Source organism: Ceratotherium simum, chromosome 3 (genome assembly GCF_057802395.1).
Source record: "Ceratotherium simum simum isolate JZ-2026a chromosome 3, ASM5780239v1, whole genome shotgun sequence".
Classification (NCBI taxonomy): Eukaryota; Metazoa; Chordata; class Mammalia; order Perissodactyla; family Rhinocerotidae; genus Ceratotherium; species Ceratotherium simum.
In genome coordinates, this window is record NC_141902.1 from 97734364 (window position 1) to 97753576 (window position 19213).

Genomic DNA, 19213 nt, shown 5'->3' on the forward strand with positions numbered 1-19213 from the left:
CAAATAAATAAATAGTTTATTTTGGCTATGGGTCTTTTAAAAGAATTAGGTTTTGCCTTATTTAATATCTTAGTGTTATTTGTAGGATTTTTAAATTCATTTTGGCTTCTATCCAAGTTAGTTTAAAATAATTACTGTTTTAAAAAAAAGACGTATATATAATTTATTTTATAAGATAGCCACATCAAAATCCATTAAGAAATTTAGCATTAGCAGGATATCTAATGTATGATTACATTTTACCAAAATATAGATATATATTTTTTCAAATTATTAAGCAGTAAATCTCTGAGAATAAACATTTGTGTCTTTTAAAATTATTTTGTTTTTATTATAAAATTATGCTTTAATGTCAACCACTTCAGATTAAGAGAAACATGAACTTAAAACTATTAAATCCAAATATTTCAGAAGATTTTTATATCCAAGATAAAGTAATTTACTGTGCTCAACATTCATGACTTTTTCAAGATCAGGCGTGCTTTAGATGATTTTCAATTATTAGTTTTGAATTATAAACAACTAGGAGTCATTTTCTGTGTTTTCTACATAAGTATATGGCATAAAATGACATATTTAAAAAGCCATCAATTTCCTTTAGGATAAAATTATGGATCTGTTTGTTGTCATTTGTCATATTAGGTTTTACATATATCTGTTGTATATGTAAATAAGATCTGTTGTTTAATCTTTATGATAATTCTAAAGGCCAAGTAAATGACAAGAAAGTTTTATATTCTCATCATATAAGAGGTCACTTGATTAAAAGATGAACAGATAAATTCAAGGAATACTAGTATACCATTAGATAGTATAACAATTCAGAAAATAGGTTAAAAATTCAGTACAAGTGGAAAACTAAAAACATATTCAAGAATTACCACTTATCTACAAACTCTGAGAATCACAGTGAACTTCTATATGAGAGAAAAGAAGGAGAAGAAAATAACCACTTACTCTTAAAATAAATGTTGAATATCTACAATTTTCCAAAAAATAAAACCTAGATTTTCTTAAAAAAACTAAAATTACAGACCCTTATTAGGTGTAAACTTGAAATACTATTATCCTTGACTGTATTTGGATTTACCTTTACAATGAAATGATTTCCTGAACAGCTCATAGGTTTTGAACCAAAGACCTTTCACAAAGAGGATAAGATGATCCACCTAGAATTCTGTACCTTGGTCAATACAAGACCAAATATATCACCTCTCGTGAAAGGTCTCTTGTGTCAGCAACTTATGAGAGCACTTGTAGAAGAAATGTATTTAAGAAATACCAGGAGTCGAGGAGACTAGTTTATCTATTAGAGAAAGAAGACTAATTCATGACCGCTTTTTTTTTTTTAACAGGGATAAATACAAGCCAACTCTGCCAGTCTTCTAAGGCAGTTAACATGCATCTTAACACTTAATTTCTTTTTAAAAAATCTAATCTTCCTTTATTTTTAATATGTAATTAGAAACACTGAAGTATCTCCTCCTAAGTCAGTTCTGATGTCAGCTATGGGGTCTGTTCTCTGTTTAAAACAAAGCAGGAAGGGAGGAAGTGAAGGAGAGGAAGAGGAAGGGAGAGGAAGAGAATAAAAAAGTCACAAGTGACTTTGAACCTTGAATTTTGTCTTAATTATCTGTAGCAAAGGCCAAGCGATCAACACGTTAAGGTGACTCTGCTCCTCAGAAGCAGGATTAAGGTGACTCTGCTCCTCAGAAGCAGGGTTTCAGAAATCAGCATGGTGTGACTCCTCTTGGATTGAGGAAAAGCATTCTAATTAAGAAGAATTATAAAAAATTTATAGCATCTTTAATCTCAAAAGATTTAACAAGAAAAGATCAAAGTGTAATTTTTACCTACAGCATTTGAAACAATTTTGGTAAATCTTGGGAGGGCAAACTTGGAACAAGAAATCTGAAGCAGCTCTTCCTTTAATTTTACTACAGCCCCTATTGAAACAATAAGACTTCTCGTCAGAATGATTTCTTTTCAGAACCTAAGTCCTTATTTTTTTTTAGTGTACAATAATTTATTACAAATGAAGAAAAATCAGTTATTTCAAATATTAGCTGTGAGAACATGGTCTGGAATGCTAATTCCTCATGAATATTTTTGAGACTACTATGAGAAAAAAAATTCAGAATTGACAATGTTTTAAGGCTACATGTACAATGTGCTAGTCAATTCCTACTGTTTTAAAAAACAATTCCACTTAGATTCTCCTTACTTTACAAACTTGAAAGCTCTTAATTTAATTGCTGATGCTTCACAAATGGCTGATTTTGCAACAAATTACATAGTCTCTCCCATTAAAAGAGAGCAGAACCTGTATAATCCAATTGCTGTTAGAATATTTTACGATTTATTATATTATCCAAATATGTTTAGTATATTGTCTGTGTCTTGCAGTTTTAAGAGTTATGCATGATGCTTGGTTTTGTTGGGAATTATTTTACAAATCTCCATACTAACATTTTACGTTCCCAATATCAAATTCTGCAAGTCTCCACAATGCTGTTCTCATAGTCCAAATAAAAAACATTTAACAAATTTGAGAGCTGGCAGTTTGCTTATCTGTTTTATTGCCAATTAGGAAGTTCTAACTAAACAACTTTTTTTAAGCCAAGACTTCATTATGATAGAAATCTGACTCAGGGAGCTTAGAAGTAATTTAGGAAAGCAAAATAAAAAAACAGAAATGACCAATTTGCATGTTTTTCTCCTCTCTTTCATTGCTGTGATGGTAAGAAAATAGACAGTTTATATGGATTATGGTGGTCTCATCATTTCTGGTAAATCAACTGACTGACCCAAGTCTCCAGAAAGTTTCATGGTTCCTGAAGTTTTAAATTACAAATTACAAATTCTCACATTATTCTTCTTCCAGTTTAGAGCAGCAGGAGCAAAAATCTAGTGTAAACAATTAGCTCAGAAAGTGCTGGCCCCTTTTTGTTTGATTCCATCTGTGTCATTCTTGAATGTGAATCCTAAGTCTCTAAGCCAATTCCTTGGCCACTTATCAAAAGGGTTCCAAATATTTACTCTTTTAGATTCATTATTCAATGACAGATATTTTGATAGCATTAGCTTACATTAATCACAAATGTTTCTTAGTTTGTTGATTTTTTTTTCAATTTTATCGGAGAAAACATACAAATAAGAAGAAAAAATTAACCCCAGAAGTAAGTTATATGGAGTGACCACCACCTTGCATTTTTTTAACATTTTTCTTTTAAGACTTTATTATTTTTTGGGAGAAGTTTTAAGTTCACAGAAAAATTAAAGGGGAGGTACGGAGGTTTCCCACGTACCTCCTGCGCCAACAAAATGTATAACCTTCCCCTATTATCAGCATCCCTCACCAGAGTGGTACATTTGTTACCATTGGTGAATCTACTTTGACACATCATAATTACCCTAATTCTATAATTTACATTAGGGTTAACTCTTGCTATTGTACATTCTCTGGGTCTGGACAAATGTATAATGACATGTATCCATCATTACAGTATCAGAGTATTTTCACTGCCCTAAAAATCCTCTGCTTTGCCTATTCATCCCTCCTTCCTGTCCTCTACAACCACTTCTTTTTTGTTCTTCTTTTATGTCAATTTTTCTTCATTTATTTTGAAACTATGATGTTGGATGAGTACAATTTTGGATTTTTATGTCTTCCTGATGAATCAAAACATCTGTTATTTAATGTCTTTATCTTTCTAATACTTTGATTTTCAACAGTCTGTCTATGATGTGCTAGGTTTTGTTTTGCTTTTATTCTGTGCGTGGCTTTCTAAGATTTCTGAATCTATGGGTTAATGTCTTTATCAAATATGGAATATTCTTTTTTTTTTTTTTTAAGATTTTATTTATTTATTTATTCTCCCCCCAAAGCCCCAGTAGATAGTTGTATGTCATAGCTGCACATCCTTCTAGTTGCTGTATGTGGGACGCGGCCTCAGCATGGCCAGAGAAGCGGTGCGTCGGTGCACGCCCAGGATCCGAACCCAGGCTGCCAGCTGCGGAGCGCGAGCACTTAACCGCTAAGCCACGGGGCTGGCCCTGGACTATTCTTAGTTGTTATTTCTTCATATGTTTTCTCTGCTGCATTTTCTCTCTTCTTTTTTGTGACTACAATTACATATATGCTAGAATGTTTCATATTTTCCCACAGTTCCATTATGTTTTTTTTCTCACTTTGCATCTTTTTTTTGATCCATCTTTGCTTTCACTTAATCTCAACTTTGCTGTGCATAATCTGCTTTTAAATGCATCCAATGGATTTTTTTATTTCAAATATCTTTAATTTTTGAATTTCCATTTGATCAATTATAAGTTTACATTTATCTAGTTAAATTTTTTTCAATTCTTTAACATTTTAAAATTCTTGTATGCTAATTCCAGTGTCTGTCTCATATATCTGTCTTTAGCTATTGACTTTTTTCTCTGTTATGGGTTACAGTTTCTCATAACTATTGATGTCTACTTTTTAAAATTATGTTAGATTTTGTGTATGATATCTTGAAGATATTCTTTTTTCTACACTGTGTGCCTATATATATATACACACACACACACATACTGCATGTGTATCAATCTGTACGTGTATATATATATATATACACACACACATACATACTGCACAGTCATGTGTCACTTAAGGATGGGGATACATTCTGATAAATGTGTCATTAGGTGATTTCATTGTGTGGATATCATAGAGTGTACTTACACAAACCTCAGTGGTATAGCTTACTACACACCTAGTCGATACAGTACTTATGGGACCACTGTCATATACACTGTCTGTCATTGACTGAAACGTCATTATGTGGTACATGACTGTATATATCTCTATGCTCTGTGTGTATATATGTGTGCCTATATTTTTTTTTGAAGAAAAGCAGTTACACTATTAGCAGATCATTTTGATCCTGTCAAGGGTTTGTTTTTGGCTTTGATAAGGAAAGTCTCTATTAGTTTTCTCCTTTCTGCCAAGGCACAGTCTTTACTAATAGGTTGTGGACCTTATTCCTAGGATGATGCCTGTCTAGAATCTCACCTGAATGCCCATGTTATTCTTCAAGTTATTTTCACTCTAGTTAGTTCAAAACTATAACATATTCCCAGGTCTCTGCAGCATCTGAAATCTTTGCTCAGCTTTCAACCCATCATGTATTTTCTACCAGACCCTATGCAATCTCACCCTGCCCCACGTGCCACTTAGGATTTAGCCAAGAACCAAGGGGTAACCCCAAGAAAATGTCAGGTACTTTTTCTCTAATGTACCCTGCCCTGCAAATTGCAGTTACCTTACCGGCCCTAAACTCTGCTGTTTCTTCTGTGCAGTGAAACTTCAGCTCTCCTTCAGGACTCTGACTTTCTGCATTTTGGGGAAATGTCCCTAGGTAGACATATAAATATGGATCTCACCTAATATGCTCCCTTTCTTTCAAGGATCACTGCCCAATTCCATCTATTGCTTAACGCCTTAAAACAGTTGATTCATGACCTTGGCCAAATTCTGTAATCGCTTAGGATGTGGGGGTGGTCTGATACCAACTCGGTCATAATCAGAATTGTAAATCACACAATATCTTAGTAAAATATTTGTGTGCTCCTCTGAATCCCTTCTAGGAAGTTGAGCTTCTTGAGGACATCTCCAATATCTATGTTGGTTCCTGGTTATGGTAAATATTTGATACGCATTTGAAAAAAAATGAACAAATGAATGAATGAGTGATGAGTTTACTAAATGAAAAATTATCTACTCATCTGATATGATTACTAGGAAACATGAAGTGTCCTCTGACTGATACTTGAAATGTCTCTAACACAATAGAGGATCATAAATTTGAAAAGCACTCAGGGCCAGAAATCAGAGTGATATATGCTCAAATCTCATTCTACTACTTGCTAGTTTGTGATCTTGCTAAAGTTACTTATTCTCCCCAAACTCCAGTTTCAAGTCTGGAAAATGAGATTTTAAACTGACCTGTGGTGAGGCTTATATAGAAAGTAGTTGCTTACGATGTCTGCCTCTAATGTAGAAGCTTAATAGTAGCTCACTTTGTTTCTTTAATCTCTGTGGCTACAAATAATGATAGGGTAATAGAATCATCTGGACAGATTTTTAGAGCATTTTGTGTGGAATATAGCTAGAGCATATATGGTGTGATCTTGGAATTAGTATTTTTTTTGTTAAAGTCCCCAGGTAATTCTAACTATAGCCAAAGTGATGAATTAGTGCCAGAGAAGGCATTGCTACTTGTTAAGTAGTCTCTTCTTTTTTTTCAGTTGAGGTAACAGTTGTTTATAACATTATGTAGATTTTAGGTGTCTATCATTATATATGGACTTCTGTGTAGACTGCATCATGTTCACCACCAAAAGTCTATTTTCTGGGGGCTGGCCCAGTGCTCTGCTTTGGCAGCCCGGAGTTCACAGGTTCAGATCCCAGGCGCAGACCTATGCACCGCTTATCAAGCCATGCTGTGTGGCAAGAGTCCCACATATAAAGCAGAGGAAGATGGGCACAGATGTTAGCCCAGGGCTAATCTTCCTCAGCAAAAAGAAAAAAAGTCTATTTTCCATCCATCATTGTACAAATGACCCCTTTTACCCATTTGGCCCTCTCCCCAATATGTTTCTTGAATAGTGCAATAAATGTGATTGTTTTTGTCAAATGTATATTAGTCCTGTATCTTCGAGCCTTGTCTCTCTAACTTTATTGTCTCTTTCACATTATTTTGGATCTAGAATGAGCTTTCATATCATTCAAATCTACTGCCTGACATCGGGTGACAGAAACCAAGATGAGTAATGTATCTCAGGAGTGATCAATGGATTTAGAATTAAAATTTATCAACTTCCAATCCCAGACATTTTTAGTTTTTTCACAAAACAATAATCCCTCTTTAAAAGTGACACGGGGTATTTTCTGAGGATAAAGAAGACAATTTATGGAAACAAAACATGTTCTGTCTTACAGATAATATTTTTGGATATCCAGAAGAGTCAAATGCTGAACTAGCATTTTCTTGATCATTGTTGTAAGAGTTTACAACAAGAGTAAAAAGGATATACAGTGAAAATTGCTTCTCCTTGATTGAATTCTTTCTCTTGGGTATTACCAATAACCCTGGATGAAAGTGACTCTTTTTACCATGTTTTTAGTTGTTTATCTCATTAGTCTTCTGGCAAATCTTGGAATGATCATTTAAATTAGAATTGATTCCCAATTGCACACACTGATGTACTTTTTCCTCAGTCACCTCTCTTTCTGTGACCTCTGCTATTCCTCAGCAATTGGGCCCAAGATGCTGGTGGACCTATTTGCCAAGAACAAATCAATGCCCTTCTTTAGCTGTGCTCTGCTATTTTGTATCTTCTGTGTCTTTGCAGATTCTGAGTATTTGCTGCTGGCAGCGATGGTCTTTGATCGGTACAAGGCCGTTAGCAGCCTGTTGCTCCACACGGTCAACATGTCCAGCAGAGTGTGCTCCCTGCTCTTGTCTGAAGTTTATCTGGTGGAAATGGCAGATGCGTTGATACACAGCACATTAACATTCTGCTTATGTTTCTGTGGTTCAAATGAGATGAACCATTTCTTCTGTGGTGTCCCTCTTCTTCTATTGCTCTCTTGCTCATATACACAGGTCAATGAATTAGTGATATTCACCATATTTGCCTTCATTGAACTGAGTGCCATTATAGGAGTTCTCATCTCTTATTATTATATTACCCTGTTAGTCCTGAAGATGCACTCTGTTGAGGGGAGAGCTAAAGCATTCTCCACCTGCACCTCCCATTTAAATGCTCTGGCAGTTCTTCAGGGAACTTTGTTCTTCATGTTTTTCCAACCAAGTTCTTCCTATTCCCCAGATCAAGACAAAATGACCTCATTGTTTTACACCCTTGTGATTCCCATGTTAGACCCTCTGATTTATAGCCTATGGAACAAGGATGTGAAAGAGGCCCCGCAGAAACTGAAAAATAAAATTTGGTTTTAAGTAAATAGGTGTATGCCATTAATAGTTATGTATTTATATACATATGCACACACAAACATACCCTTGTGTTTTTCAAATCATTCGTTATACTTTAAAGTTGTCTCAAATACCTTAATTAATATGGTAAGTATTTATTAAGCTATAATGCTACCAATATTTTGGAATTTCCTAAATATACTATATTTCATTGCATATCTCCATTTTAAATAAGGTACTCTCCATTTTTGGAAAACTTCAATCTCCATCTTAAGTCTGCCAATTTTTCATTGGTCTGATGTTTATTTTATGCATTAATTTAATTATTCGAAGAGGGATTAGTGTTTAGAATGCATCTGTTGCACTCTAGGTGCTTTGCATTTCACGGTGAATCCAGTAGTTTGTGTACTAATGATTCCTAATGAATGTATACTAATGAATAGAAATGAGTATTATTAATTAACTAATCTTACAAATAATTCACAATAAACTCTAAATCACACTGAAGTAAAAAGGCGAGATACTCTAAATTCAAGCAAAATGTCTAAATCTAGAGTTCAGAGAACACAAGATTCTTTGAAATTCAGTTTCAGAAGTAAACAATGAATAGAGATACAGTGGAGGGGGGAGAAGTAGGATTCTAGACAGAGAGGCTGGGAATTAGAGATCCTGAGGTGGGCAGACAATGCCTTCCTAGAGGATATGAAGTCCAACATGGGAAGGATAGACAGCGAAGTAGAGGGTCCTGCTAAAGTACATCCCTGTGCTGAAATTCTCAACTCTGTCACTTCCACTCACATGTTCTTCCCTTCTTCACCCTTCTCAGTCCTGGTTAAATCTTGTCTTTGTTATTTATAAAAATGCTCTCCTCAAGGCATCATTTTCTTTCTCACTCCATTGATTAGACAATTGCCTCCAATAGGAGACTGTGAACATTCTTTGCTCAAGGACTGAGTGTTTTATTCCTGTCATCCCAGTACCTGTGTTGCATCTGCAACACAAAATGGGAAAACAAATAAATAATAAAAACCATATACCTGATAACATTTTTGAAAGCTTATTAGATATCTCTCAAAACATAATTAAATGAGGGTATGATATGTGCTTTGTATATATATATATATCTAATAGCTTTAAGAAAGTACATAAAATGGTTGGGAATATTGAGGTAATTAATCTATAAAGACATTCATATTAACTACACGGGAAGTAAAAAAGCATTCATCTATGTACTTTCTTGATGTGCTTTGCTTCATTTGGCTCTCCTCAAGTTTTCTGACATCAACCACTGGAAGCAGCTTGTTGAGGAAACTTGGATATGGCTATATTTGAAGGAACACACAAGACTCAGTGATATTCTTAATTATCTATTAGAATTGTACACCTTAAATAATTGCAAATGTCCTTGGTGAAAGAATTTCAGAATGGAAGTAAACCCCAAGAGGTCTCTCTGCTTTTCAAGGTGGCATTTGTGGGACACTGTGACAGATGAAGGAAAAATATCGTGGTGGAAAAAATCTATACCTGTACCATATTTTCTCCATTTGTCCATACTCTTTTTGTTAATCTTTCTTAATGACAGCAATATGGCGGAAAACATTGTTTGAAATATATTAAAGTCTAAACAAATTGAAGGGTCAGTGGATTGCCAGTAATTCAGAAGTTATAAAATGCTATCTTCCAGCCGTATGACATATGACAGGAATATCATGTGAAGATTGATTTGACCTACATGTTGTCTCCTTTAATCTCATCTAATAAGTTAGAACTAAAAAGAAGGGAATTTTAATCCAATAAATGAGGTCTTGTAAGCTCAATAAATGTATGTCTGAAAATGGAAGAAACCAATTTTGATTAATTGTTGGCTTCACCTCCCTGAATTTATGCAATTAGAGGTTGAAAAATCACTTACTGGGAATATTGCATGATAGATTCATCACTTAAATAGGAACTTGGGGAAGATGGGTGAACTAATGCCTTCATGTTGGCATTCTACAGACACAGGGAAAACATCAAAAGACTGGTGTATTCTAGCTCATTTGTTTCATTCCTCACCATTTCCTTTCACTGTCTGTCTGTCTATACCACACTCTTAGAAATCCATCAAGGGTTGATGAAAATATTATTATCTATATATGATATTATCAATGACTGTGTGAAGTGGGTTGATATAATAGGCATTTTTCTGTATCTGGACTCCTTTCCTTCAGCTTTGCACTGAAATCCCTAAAGATAATAATAATATAGTGATGGTAGATTTGGGCATATGTGTAACAGAATGAACAGACAGATACATACTAGTGAGAGGCTGCGTGACTACACTAGTCAGAACACAACAACAGTAAAGCTCAGTGGTCCAGTGAATGGGAGGTCCAGCGTAAAGCTAGAGGCAGCAACTTTTAACCTCCATGGAAAATCATCTACAAAAACATGCTATGAGTCATGCACTCAAAGCAACTCTAAATTTCTGTTGTATTTTATAAATCACTCTTCCTCACTAGACCTCAGTTCCTCCTCCATAAAAGAGGGTCTCACAATCAATTATCCATAAAATTATTTCAAGTTTTGACAATCTGTCTCTATATATCTATGATTCTACTGCTGTGTAAACTTATCCCCACTATTGGAGATAAAAAAAAGAACTGTTCTTCATACAAAAGAACTGTATTGTCTGTCTAGGCTGATTTGACCTGAATGGCAATAGTGATATCAGCTAGAGAATGTGATTTGTGGAAGATCAAATACTTTTAAACCCAGCTCCTCTAACTGGCCTCCCATTCTGCATTCAGACATTAACAGACACTTCACAGAAGTGGTTATACAACTTTATTAGTGTTCAGCTAAATAAAAATTAAAACCACAATGCAGTACCATGACTCACCTAAAGAGTAGCTGAAATGAAAAGGAGTCACAATATAAATATCAATTTCTTATGTGAATGTGGAAAAACTGCAGCTCTCACACAATGACAGTAGAAGTCAGAATTGACATGCAACTTTGGCAAACTGTGTGGCAGTATCTATTATAGCTAGCCCTGCAATTCCATTCCTAGTTCTATATCCAATAGAAATGAGTGAATATGTACACCCAAGCTTTTAGAAAAATTATCACAGTAGCGTTGTTTGGAATCTGACAAATAACATGGTATGTTTGTTCATTGGAATACTACACAGCAACGAGAATGAACTATCACTACATGCAACAGCATGGAGGAATCTCACATACGTAATATTGAGCAAAAGAATCCAGACATAAAAAGACAAAAACTGGGGGCCAGCCTGGTGGCATAGTGGTTAAGTTCGTGTGTTCTGCTTCGACGGCCTGGGGTTCGCAGGTTCAGATCCCAGGCACGGACCTACGCATTGCACATCAAGCCATGATGTGGCTGGCGTGCCATATATAAAGTAGAAGAGGAGGGGCACAGATGTAGTCCAGGGCCAATCTTCCTCAGCAAAAAGAGGAGGATTGGGAACAAATGTTAGCTCAGGGCTAATCTTCCTCACCAAAAAAAAAAAGATGAAAAGATAAAAACTGAATGATTTCATTTCTATGTAGTTTCTAAAAACAATACAAAACAATCTATCATATTAGATATTGATTTGTGTTAGGGCCCATGGACAGTTTCTGAAATTCTCCTTATATTTGGCATTTTGGGCTGGGTTCTGGGTGCAGGGATGTTTTCATTTCTGAAAGTTAACTTGCAGTTTTTTAAATAAATAAATACACATACATATAATTTTAAAAGGTTCTCAAAAACAAACATGATTTACTATCAGATTGTAGACAACTGAAGGGTTTCATTATTAATTTTAAATCTCTAGCAGTTTATTGTATATAATATGTTTCTAAGATATTCTCGTAAAATTAATAAAGCATACAACTTTCATGAACTATTTTATTAAACAATTATCTTTTATGTTACTAAAAATATGCTGCTTGCTTATAGAATAAAGATGCTGTTAGAACCCCCAACTCCTGCTTTTCTTTGTTGGGGAGGGGAAATTCCCCCCTATTCTTGATTCTCTCAGCTGGTCTAATAATTAAATTGACACAGATTAACAGGAGAAAAAAATTAAATTTTATATGTATGAGGGCCCCAAAGAGATGAGACCCAAAGAAGTGACAAAATGGGCGATTTTTAGACCTTTTAGACCAAAAAACAATAAACTTGTGAAGAACTGACAAGACAAAAGCAATTAGGCTTGGGTATAAATTAGTGAAGAAACTAAGCAGAGTTTGTTTACACAGAATTCTCAGCCCTGAATTCCCTATGTCTGATGATAAGGATGTCTCTCCACTTCCTGGTACAGGGAGGCACCTTTCACATGGGAGATTTATTTCCTGCTTTCAGGGAGACAAAGGAGAGTCAGAGTGGCCTTCTTACACTGGCTGTATCTTAAGTAACTTTAATTCAAAATAATCAATATACCAAAGTAGCATATTTTGGGGCAGCCAGCCCTGAACAGCATCATCCTGTTTCCTGCAACAGAAAAGTTAGTAAACCTAAGTTTTCTTGGTACCATAATCAGAACTGAACTTATTTGATAATGGCCTATGCCTCAGGGGCACACGACCCTTTTCTGGAAGAAGTTGTTTATAAGTAGACAGTTGCCTACTTGGTATTACACTTAGGGGCACCAAGGATACCAGGAAAGCCATGTAGATATCGATTTTTTCCTCACATTTGTTTGTCTCTGATGCCTTTAATTCTTGTCTTCCCCCCATGATTAAAAAAGCCATTCCCTATAAACAAGCAAATTCCTTTGGGAAGTAATTTAGATTACCCAACTTTCAGCAATATATTGCCACTTATGCTCTGGATTTAACAGTTAATGAGAGTTAGACTACATGGTATGTAGAGGCAGCAATGTTGATGAAGATAGTCTGGATCCTTCCTAAACAGAGTGTAGCCTGAGGAATTTGGCATCCCTGGAGACAGGGAAGCACCAGAAGGAAAATGAGTACAGAAAGGAATCAGAGGAAGCTAAGCAAGGATAACTCCTCTTCCTCCAAATGTTCACCAGAGAAGTAGAGAATGGGAGTAAAGCCCACAAATATATCACAAATATATCATTTTCTTATGTTTACTGCTGGAAAATTATTGGCTATTACTTAGTTGGTTTGAGATTTGTCTCGACATTATCTCCCACAGGAGTATATTTGGTATTTAAGTATTAGGATCATCACACGGAGAATAGAAATACATTATGAAAAGGCATTAAAACTGGTCACTAAAATTACTTTTCCAAAAATTAAGAATATATTAATTTGATTGAATTTTGCCTGAAGAGCATTCCAGTTTTATAGAAAGTAAGGGGAAACTGTATAGAACAAAAAAGACAAGCAAGTAAACAAAAAGCCCCGGCAACCAGAAGTTTCTTCTTACTCCAGGTGAAGTTTCAGAAGAAATATGAAACTACCTGAGGTATTGGGATGCATAAGCTGGTACCCGCCTGGCACATCTTACTTTTGTTGCTGTTGTTCACACAAATTTTGCGTTTACAAGTTTTCTCGCAATTGAATTAACTGCATTGAGACTCAAGATGTACAGCTAATGTACATGATTATTGTAAATTTTCTTGGAACGTTCATCAACAGTAGGCATTTAAAGAACATATCCAACCTATGCTTGTAAATGTACAGCAATGATTCATACACATGATACAATATTACTCAATAAATGGACAATCCAAGATTATCCTCCAAAGCTGCCGGGTTGTGCAACATGAAAGAACATCAATTTCTTTATTTTCTATTTGCTTCCTGGAATTGTGCAATATAATGGCCCTCCACATCACTTCTCTTCACAAGAAGTTTAAGTGCATAGCTGATATTAATAAAGCTGATATAAAATAAATAAATAAAAACAATGTGGCAACCCTTCTGCTCTCAGTCACTCTTGAGGTCCTGCCCTGGTTTAGACATGGGGCTCGAATCATCTCTCAGTTCTCTCAGAAATCTAGTAGCCCATGAGTCATTAATTTTGTAAACTTTCAAATGTCACTTTAACATAAACATACTACAATATTCTATGAGAGTATTTAAGAAAGTTATCTTTTAAGAAATATTTGTTTTATTGCACTGTATTCAGAAATCTAATGTACCCAAATTTTAGGGATTCAATGAAACTTTATGAGATTTTAGAAGTTTACTTATCACCTCTGGGTTTCAATTTTTGTATCGTGAAATGAGATTGTTAGAGACAACTCAGGACATAATATATAAAATGTGTGATAATATGTACTGATAATTATATGTATTAATATAAAACATCTGACTATGGTAAAAAGGCCAAAATTACCTTTATTTAAATTACTAACTCTTTCCTCTTAAATTTCATTTTTTATAATTTATTTTAAAGAAACACCTGGCTGTGATAGATTATGTATGTATAATTTTACTGATCTCAGAGTTTTTATGATGTGAAGAATTGTATATAAGCCCAGTGGCCATTAGCAGAGGAAAGATTGAATAAATTAATGTTCATCAATAGAAAGGAATGCATTGCCTCTATTCATAGTACTTATTTACATATATAAAGTATGTTTATTCTAACATCATCTTTGTATAAAAATTAAAAGTCCAATAATATAGAAAATAAAATTTAGTTATCCCTAGGCAATATGATTAATGTCAGTGTTTTGCGATTTTTACAAAAATCTCTGCTTTGTAAATGTGTTTAATGAGAGAGCGTTTGTATGTGAGGTTCTGTGTAATTGTGTGAGTGTGAGTGGGTATGTATTTATTTTGTAAATCATGGTATTAAAATGAAATGCCTGTATAGGGATTTGGGAACTGGAAATAAGGAAGGCTCATTGACTGGGTAAGTATAATATTTGCCAAATAAATCTAATATTGGACCATAAGGTAGAGAGAGACAAAAGAAACGTTTTTTAAAAAGGTCTGTATTTGGGCCGGCCCCGTGGCTTAGCGGTTATGTGTGCGCACTCCGCTGCTGGCGGCCGGGGTTCGGATCCTGGGCGCGCGCCGACGCACCACTTCTCCGGCCATGCTGAGGCCGCGTCCCACATACAACAACTAGAGGGATGTGGAACTATGACATACAACTATCTAGTGGGGCTTTGGGGGGGGGGATGTCTGTATTTCTTTCTCAATCAGTCTGCCTGTATGAAATATCAGATGATAAACCACATTATTACATCTGTCCCTTATTCCTGAGAGACCAAGTGTTCAACAGCCAGGGACCAGACACAGAGATGATTATATAATCCAGGTCGGTCAGGAGACAGTGCTGAACGCTCCTGTAGACAGAACTGCATGCAACAAAGAAGTCAGTAGTTCTGGGTCAGGTATTAATAATTTTTGTTGTTTTTCTGATTTATATTTTAGATTTATTTAGTTCTTTTATCCTTTTTCCACTGAAAGCATGTTAGAAAACCAAAGGAGGGTATGAAATGTACAAAAATTATTTTAATTACTTTTACCAATCTATTTATTTTAAATACATATATATAGTTAGCAGGGAATATAATAAAATGCAAGTATGGATTGTGGAGGTGGTTGGACATTTTTTATTGTTTTAAATCTCTGCTTGTACTTTTATATACTTTTAAAAATATTTTCATTTTTAAAGCAAAGCGTTCTTTTTAATGATACATCTACAGGGACAGAAATTTAAGTGAGTTCAGACCAAGTTTTTGGAGAACTGTATATTGATCACTAGATCATTATTCAGATGTTCTTTTTCTGTCTTTCATCTACCTTCATCCCCACTTTTCTTATATTCTCACAGAATAGAGGAGGTCATGTATGACATTACATATAACATAATTGGTTGGGTAAAAAATGACAATGGGACATGGAATTCAAATGGCCTCCCAAGGACAACCAACTCATTTAAACCAAAGGAAGGCATATTTCAGAGACAGTCAAGAAAAATAGGCATCAAAGAAAACAATGAAACAATATTATAATTTCTAGGGATCTGGATGGGGCACAGTTCAGATATGAAGCTCTCTGACATCACTGGACTGTGGACACATGAGGACTTTTATCACATGTCTTACACATCTGATCTGCTGGTGAATAGATCACGTGAATTCTAGTTGATTAGGGCAGGGGGACTCACACAGTAAACAATACTGCCTTTCTTGCCTCTCTGTCATCTATGCTACCAACATCCCTACAATTTGGTCCCAAACATTCTTTGTAATCTCCCGAGCCACAGCAGCTGTCAGAGGGGAGAATGTCAGCCCTGGCATATTCCTGTCTGTGCACTCTAGTGAATCCCTCATGGATATCCTTCCACCCTCTTCTCCAGCAACCACCTCCCTCCCTGCTCCAGTGGGTCATGGATCACAGACTACCTCTATCCCTTGTCTATTGAGGCTGGATAGGACCTGAGGGGTTAATAGGGAAATGGAGGCATGTTATATCCAGGAACCTGCCGTAGCTCTGCTGCTCCACGATTTTGGAAGATGAGGGAAAAACAAAGAAATATATTTATTACCTTCATCTCTCCCTTAGCAGTGCCTCTCTATTACAGGATATAACAACATTCCTACTACATTGAAAACAAAAACAATCTTGTCATAAGATGTGAGTTGTCTGGACAAACTGGTTGTAAGAACTATTGCCTCGACTCTGAGAACCTAGGACTTTCTCACAGACAGGATGTGCAGCAGGGGCTCTGCGTTCTTTCTGCTGCTTTATGGCATCACTGTGATTGCCAATGTAGGGATGATCCTGCTGATGAAGATGGACCCAAGACTCTACATGCCTGTGTATTATTTCCTGAGCAATCTGTCATCCTGTGATGTCAGATATTCCACCACTACCTCTCCCAAAATGCTGGCTGATTTCTTATCTGAGCAAAAGAGGATTCCATGTAATTTATGTGCCATTCAGATATATTTGTTTGGGGTCTTTGCAGATGTGGAATGTCTAATGTTGGCTGTCATGGCATATGACTGTTATGTAGCCATTTGCAATCCATTTCTTTATACATTGTCATGTCCAGGAGAGTCTGTACCTAGCTAGTGGCCATTGTGTACATGGAAGGTTTAGTGGATTCAGTAATCCACACCTGTTGCAGTTTTTTTGACTGTCATTTTGCAATTCTAATATCATCAATCATTTTTTTTGTGACATCCCACCCTTGTTGGCCCTGTCCATCGCAGATAGAACCATCAATGAGATAGCGTTGTTCACCTTCAGTAGCTGTGTTCTGCAGTGAGGCATCATCACTGTCCTCCTCTCCTACAGCTACATCATACCCACCATCCTGAGGATGAACTCAGATGGGCGGAGACAAAAGCCTTCTCTACATGCACCTGCCACTTAACCACTGTGGCAATATTTTACGACACACTCCTGTTCGTGTATTTGCAACCCAGCTCGAGTTACTCCATGGACATGGACAAAATGGCTTCTGTATTCTACACAGTTGTCATCCCTATGTAAAACCCACTGATCTATAGTTTAAGGAATAGGGATGTGAAAGATGCCCTGAAAAAAGCATTTGGCACTAAATTATGTTCTGGGTGATACTATGTTTTTACCCAGAAGTATTTATTTAAAGACTCTGGGCCGGCCCCATGGCTTAGCGGTTAAGTGCGCACGCTCCGCTGCTGGCAGCCCGGGTTCAGATCCCAGGCGCGCACCGACGCACCGCTTCTCCAGCCATGCTGAGGCCGCGTCCCACATACAGCAACTAGAAGGATGTGCAACTATGACATACAACTATCTACTGGGGCTTTGGGGGAAAAATAAATAAAATTAAAAAAAATAAATAAAGACTCTGAGAGCTAACGTTCAGGTATTTTGACATAGGTTCCTGTAGTCTCACCAATACAACCTTCTGGATATTTCCTGTTACTTATCTTTGTGCCTAAATTGAGTGTATGGAGCAGTCATTACTGATATTAATCTTCTCTCCAAACTCAGGAAGAGTAGTAATAAGTTCACTTTGCTGTTTTGCAAAGACAGCCATTTTATACTTCCCTGCTCTGTTCATGGGTATGACCTAGTGAGATAAAATGGGCATAGAAACTACTCCCCCATGTCAATTCAACTTATCATCCTTAAGGCTCCATTTTTTTTTGGTGAGGAAGCTTAGCCCTGAGCTAACCTCCATTCCACATAAAATAGATAAAATAAATAAATAAAATAAAATAGCTAACATCTATTTTATGTGGGACGCCTGCCACAGTGTGGCTTGACGAGCAGAGCAGTGCGTAGGTCCACGCCCAGGATCCCAACTTGCAAACCGACGGCACACCAAAGCCTAGCATGCAAACATAACCACTAGGCAACCCGGCTGGCCCCAAAGCTCCATTTTTTTTTAAACAATGGGTTTAATAAACTTGCCTAGCCAGAAGGGAGTGTTAGTGGGTTAAATTAGGTTTGTTTGTATCCTTCCTATGTATTGCTATCACCCTATAAATGTTCCATCATAAAACTTAGAAGTAAATAAGTAGTAAATAAATAAATAAGAATAAATAAGAACTCTCTTTCCCTAGACTAAAACTTCCATATGGGCATGATCCTTGCCTCTCTTGTTCACCATTATTTCTGTTCTACTACTTACAATCTTGGACTCCAGGATGCCATTCAAAAATATTTATTGAATAAATGAATGAAGGTAGCCTGAAAAACTGATGCAAAAAGAACCTTTGTAAATTTATGAAAAAAGAAAAACTTCCATTTAATTTTATTCAGGGATATTCATTTTAGATGAAATCTATCTACACTCGTCTTTAGGCCTAAGCTGAAATAAGAATCTGGGATAGGGATTATTTGATGTAAAAATCTTCTTAGACTATTCCTCCTCATTCTGCCTCAACTATATCAGCAGACATCCTCAGGACCAGGTCTAAATTTATATTGCACCTCACAGTGCACATCAGCCTGTGGATTTCCCTTCTTGCCCTCGCTCTGGAGAATAGATATGGTGCTATTGACAATTGTATAGAAACTGCTTAAATGGAAGTTGAGGGTAAAGCACATGGACCTTCTCCAAAACCCACTGGAAAAGAGGACTCCATCTCCCCGATGTGTTCATAACATTATACTGTTCAAATTAAAAAAAAACCTGAAATGCCAAATTGATACAGTTTAAATTGTAAAGGAAGGGTTATTAACAAACATGAGTTATTGACAAAATATGTTCCTTGCAAAAAGAAAAAAAAAACAGTGAAAAGTAGTATTTATATTAGTGTTCCATTTGTAATGATTTATATTGTCTGTGTATTTGTGAAATAAATTGGAAT

The 19213-nt window shown here is 35.9% G+C and overlaps 1 protein-coding gene and 1 pseudogene across 1 annotated transcript; both read left to right on the forward strand.

Annotated features, from left to right (window-relative positions):
* The first annotated feature begins 7134 nt into the window (after positions 1 to 7134).
* Positions 7135 to 8081, forward strand: LOC101403769 (olfactory receptor 5W2-like). The gene is given in 1 exon segment (XM_087429143.1): positions 7135 to 8081. A coding segment is annotated over 1 exon segment (867 nt). The 5' UTR covers positions 7135 to 7139; the 3' UTR covers positions 8007 to 8081.
* An 8535-nt stretch (positions 8082 to 16616) lies between these two features.
* On the forward strand, positions 16617 to 17489 carry LOC101404031 (olfactory receptor 5W2-like; annotated as a pseudogene).
* The last annotated feature ends 1724 nt before the right edge of the window (positions 17490 to 19213 follow it).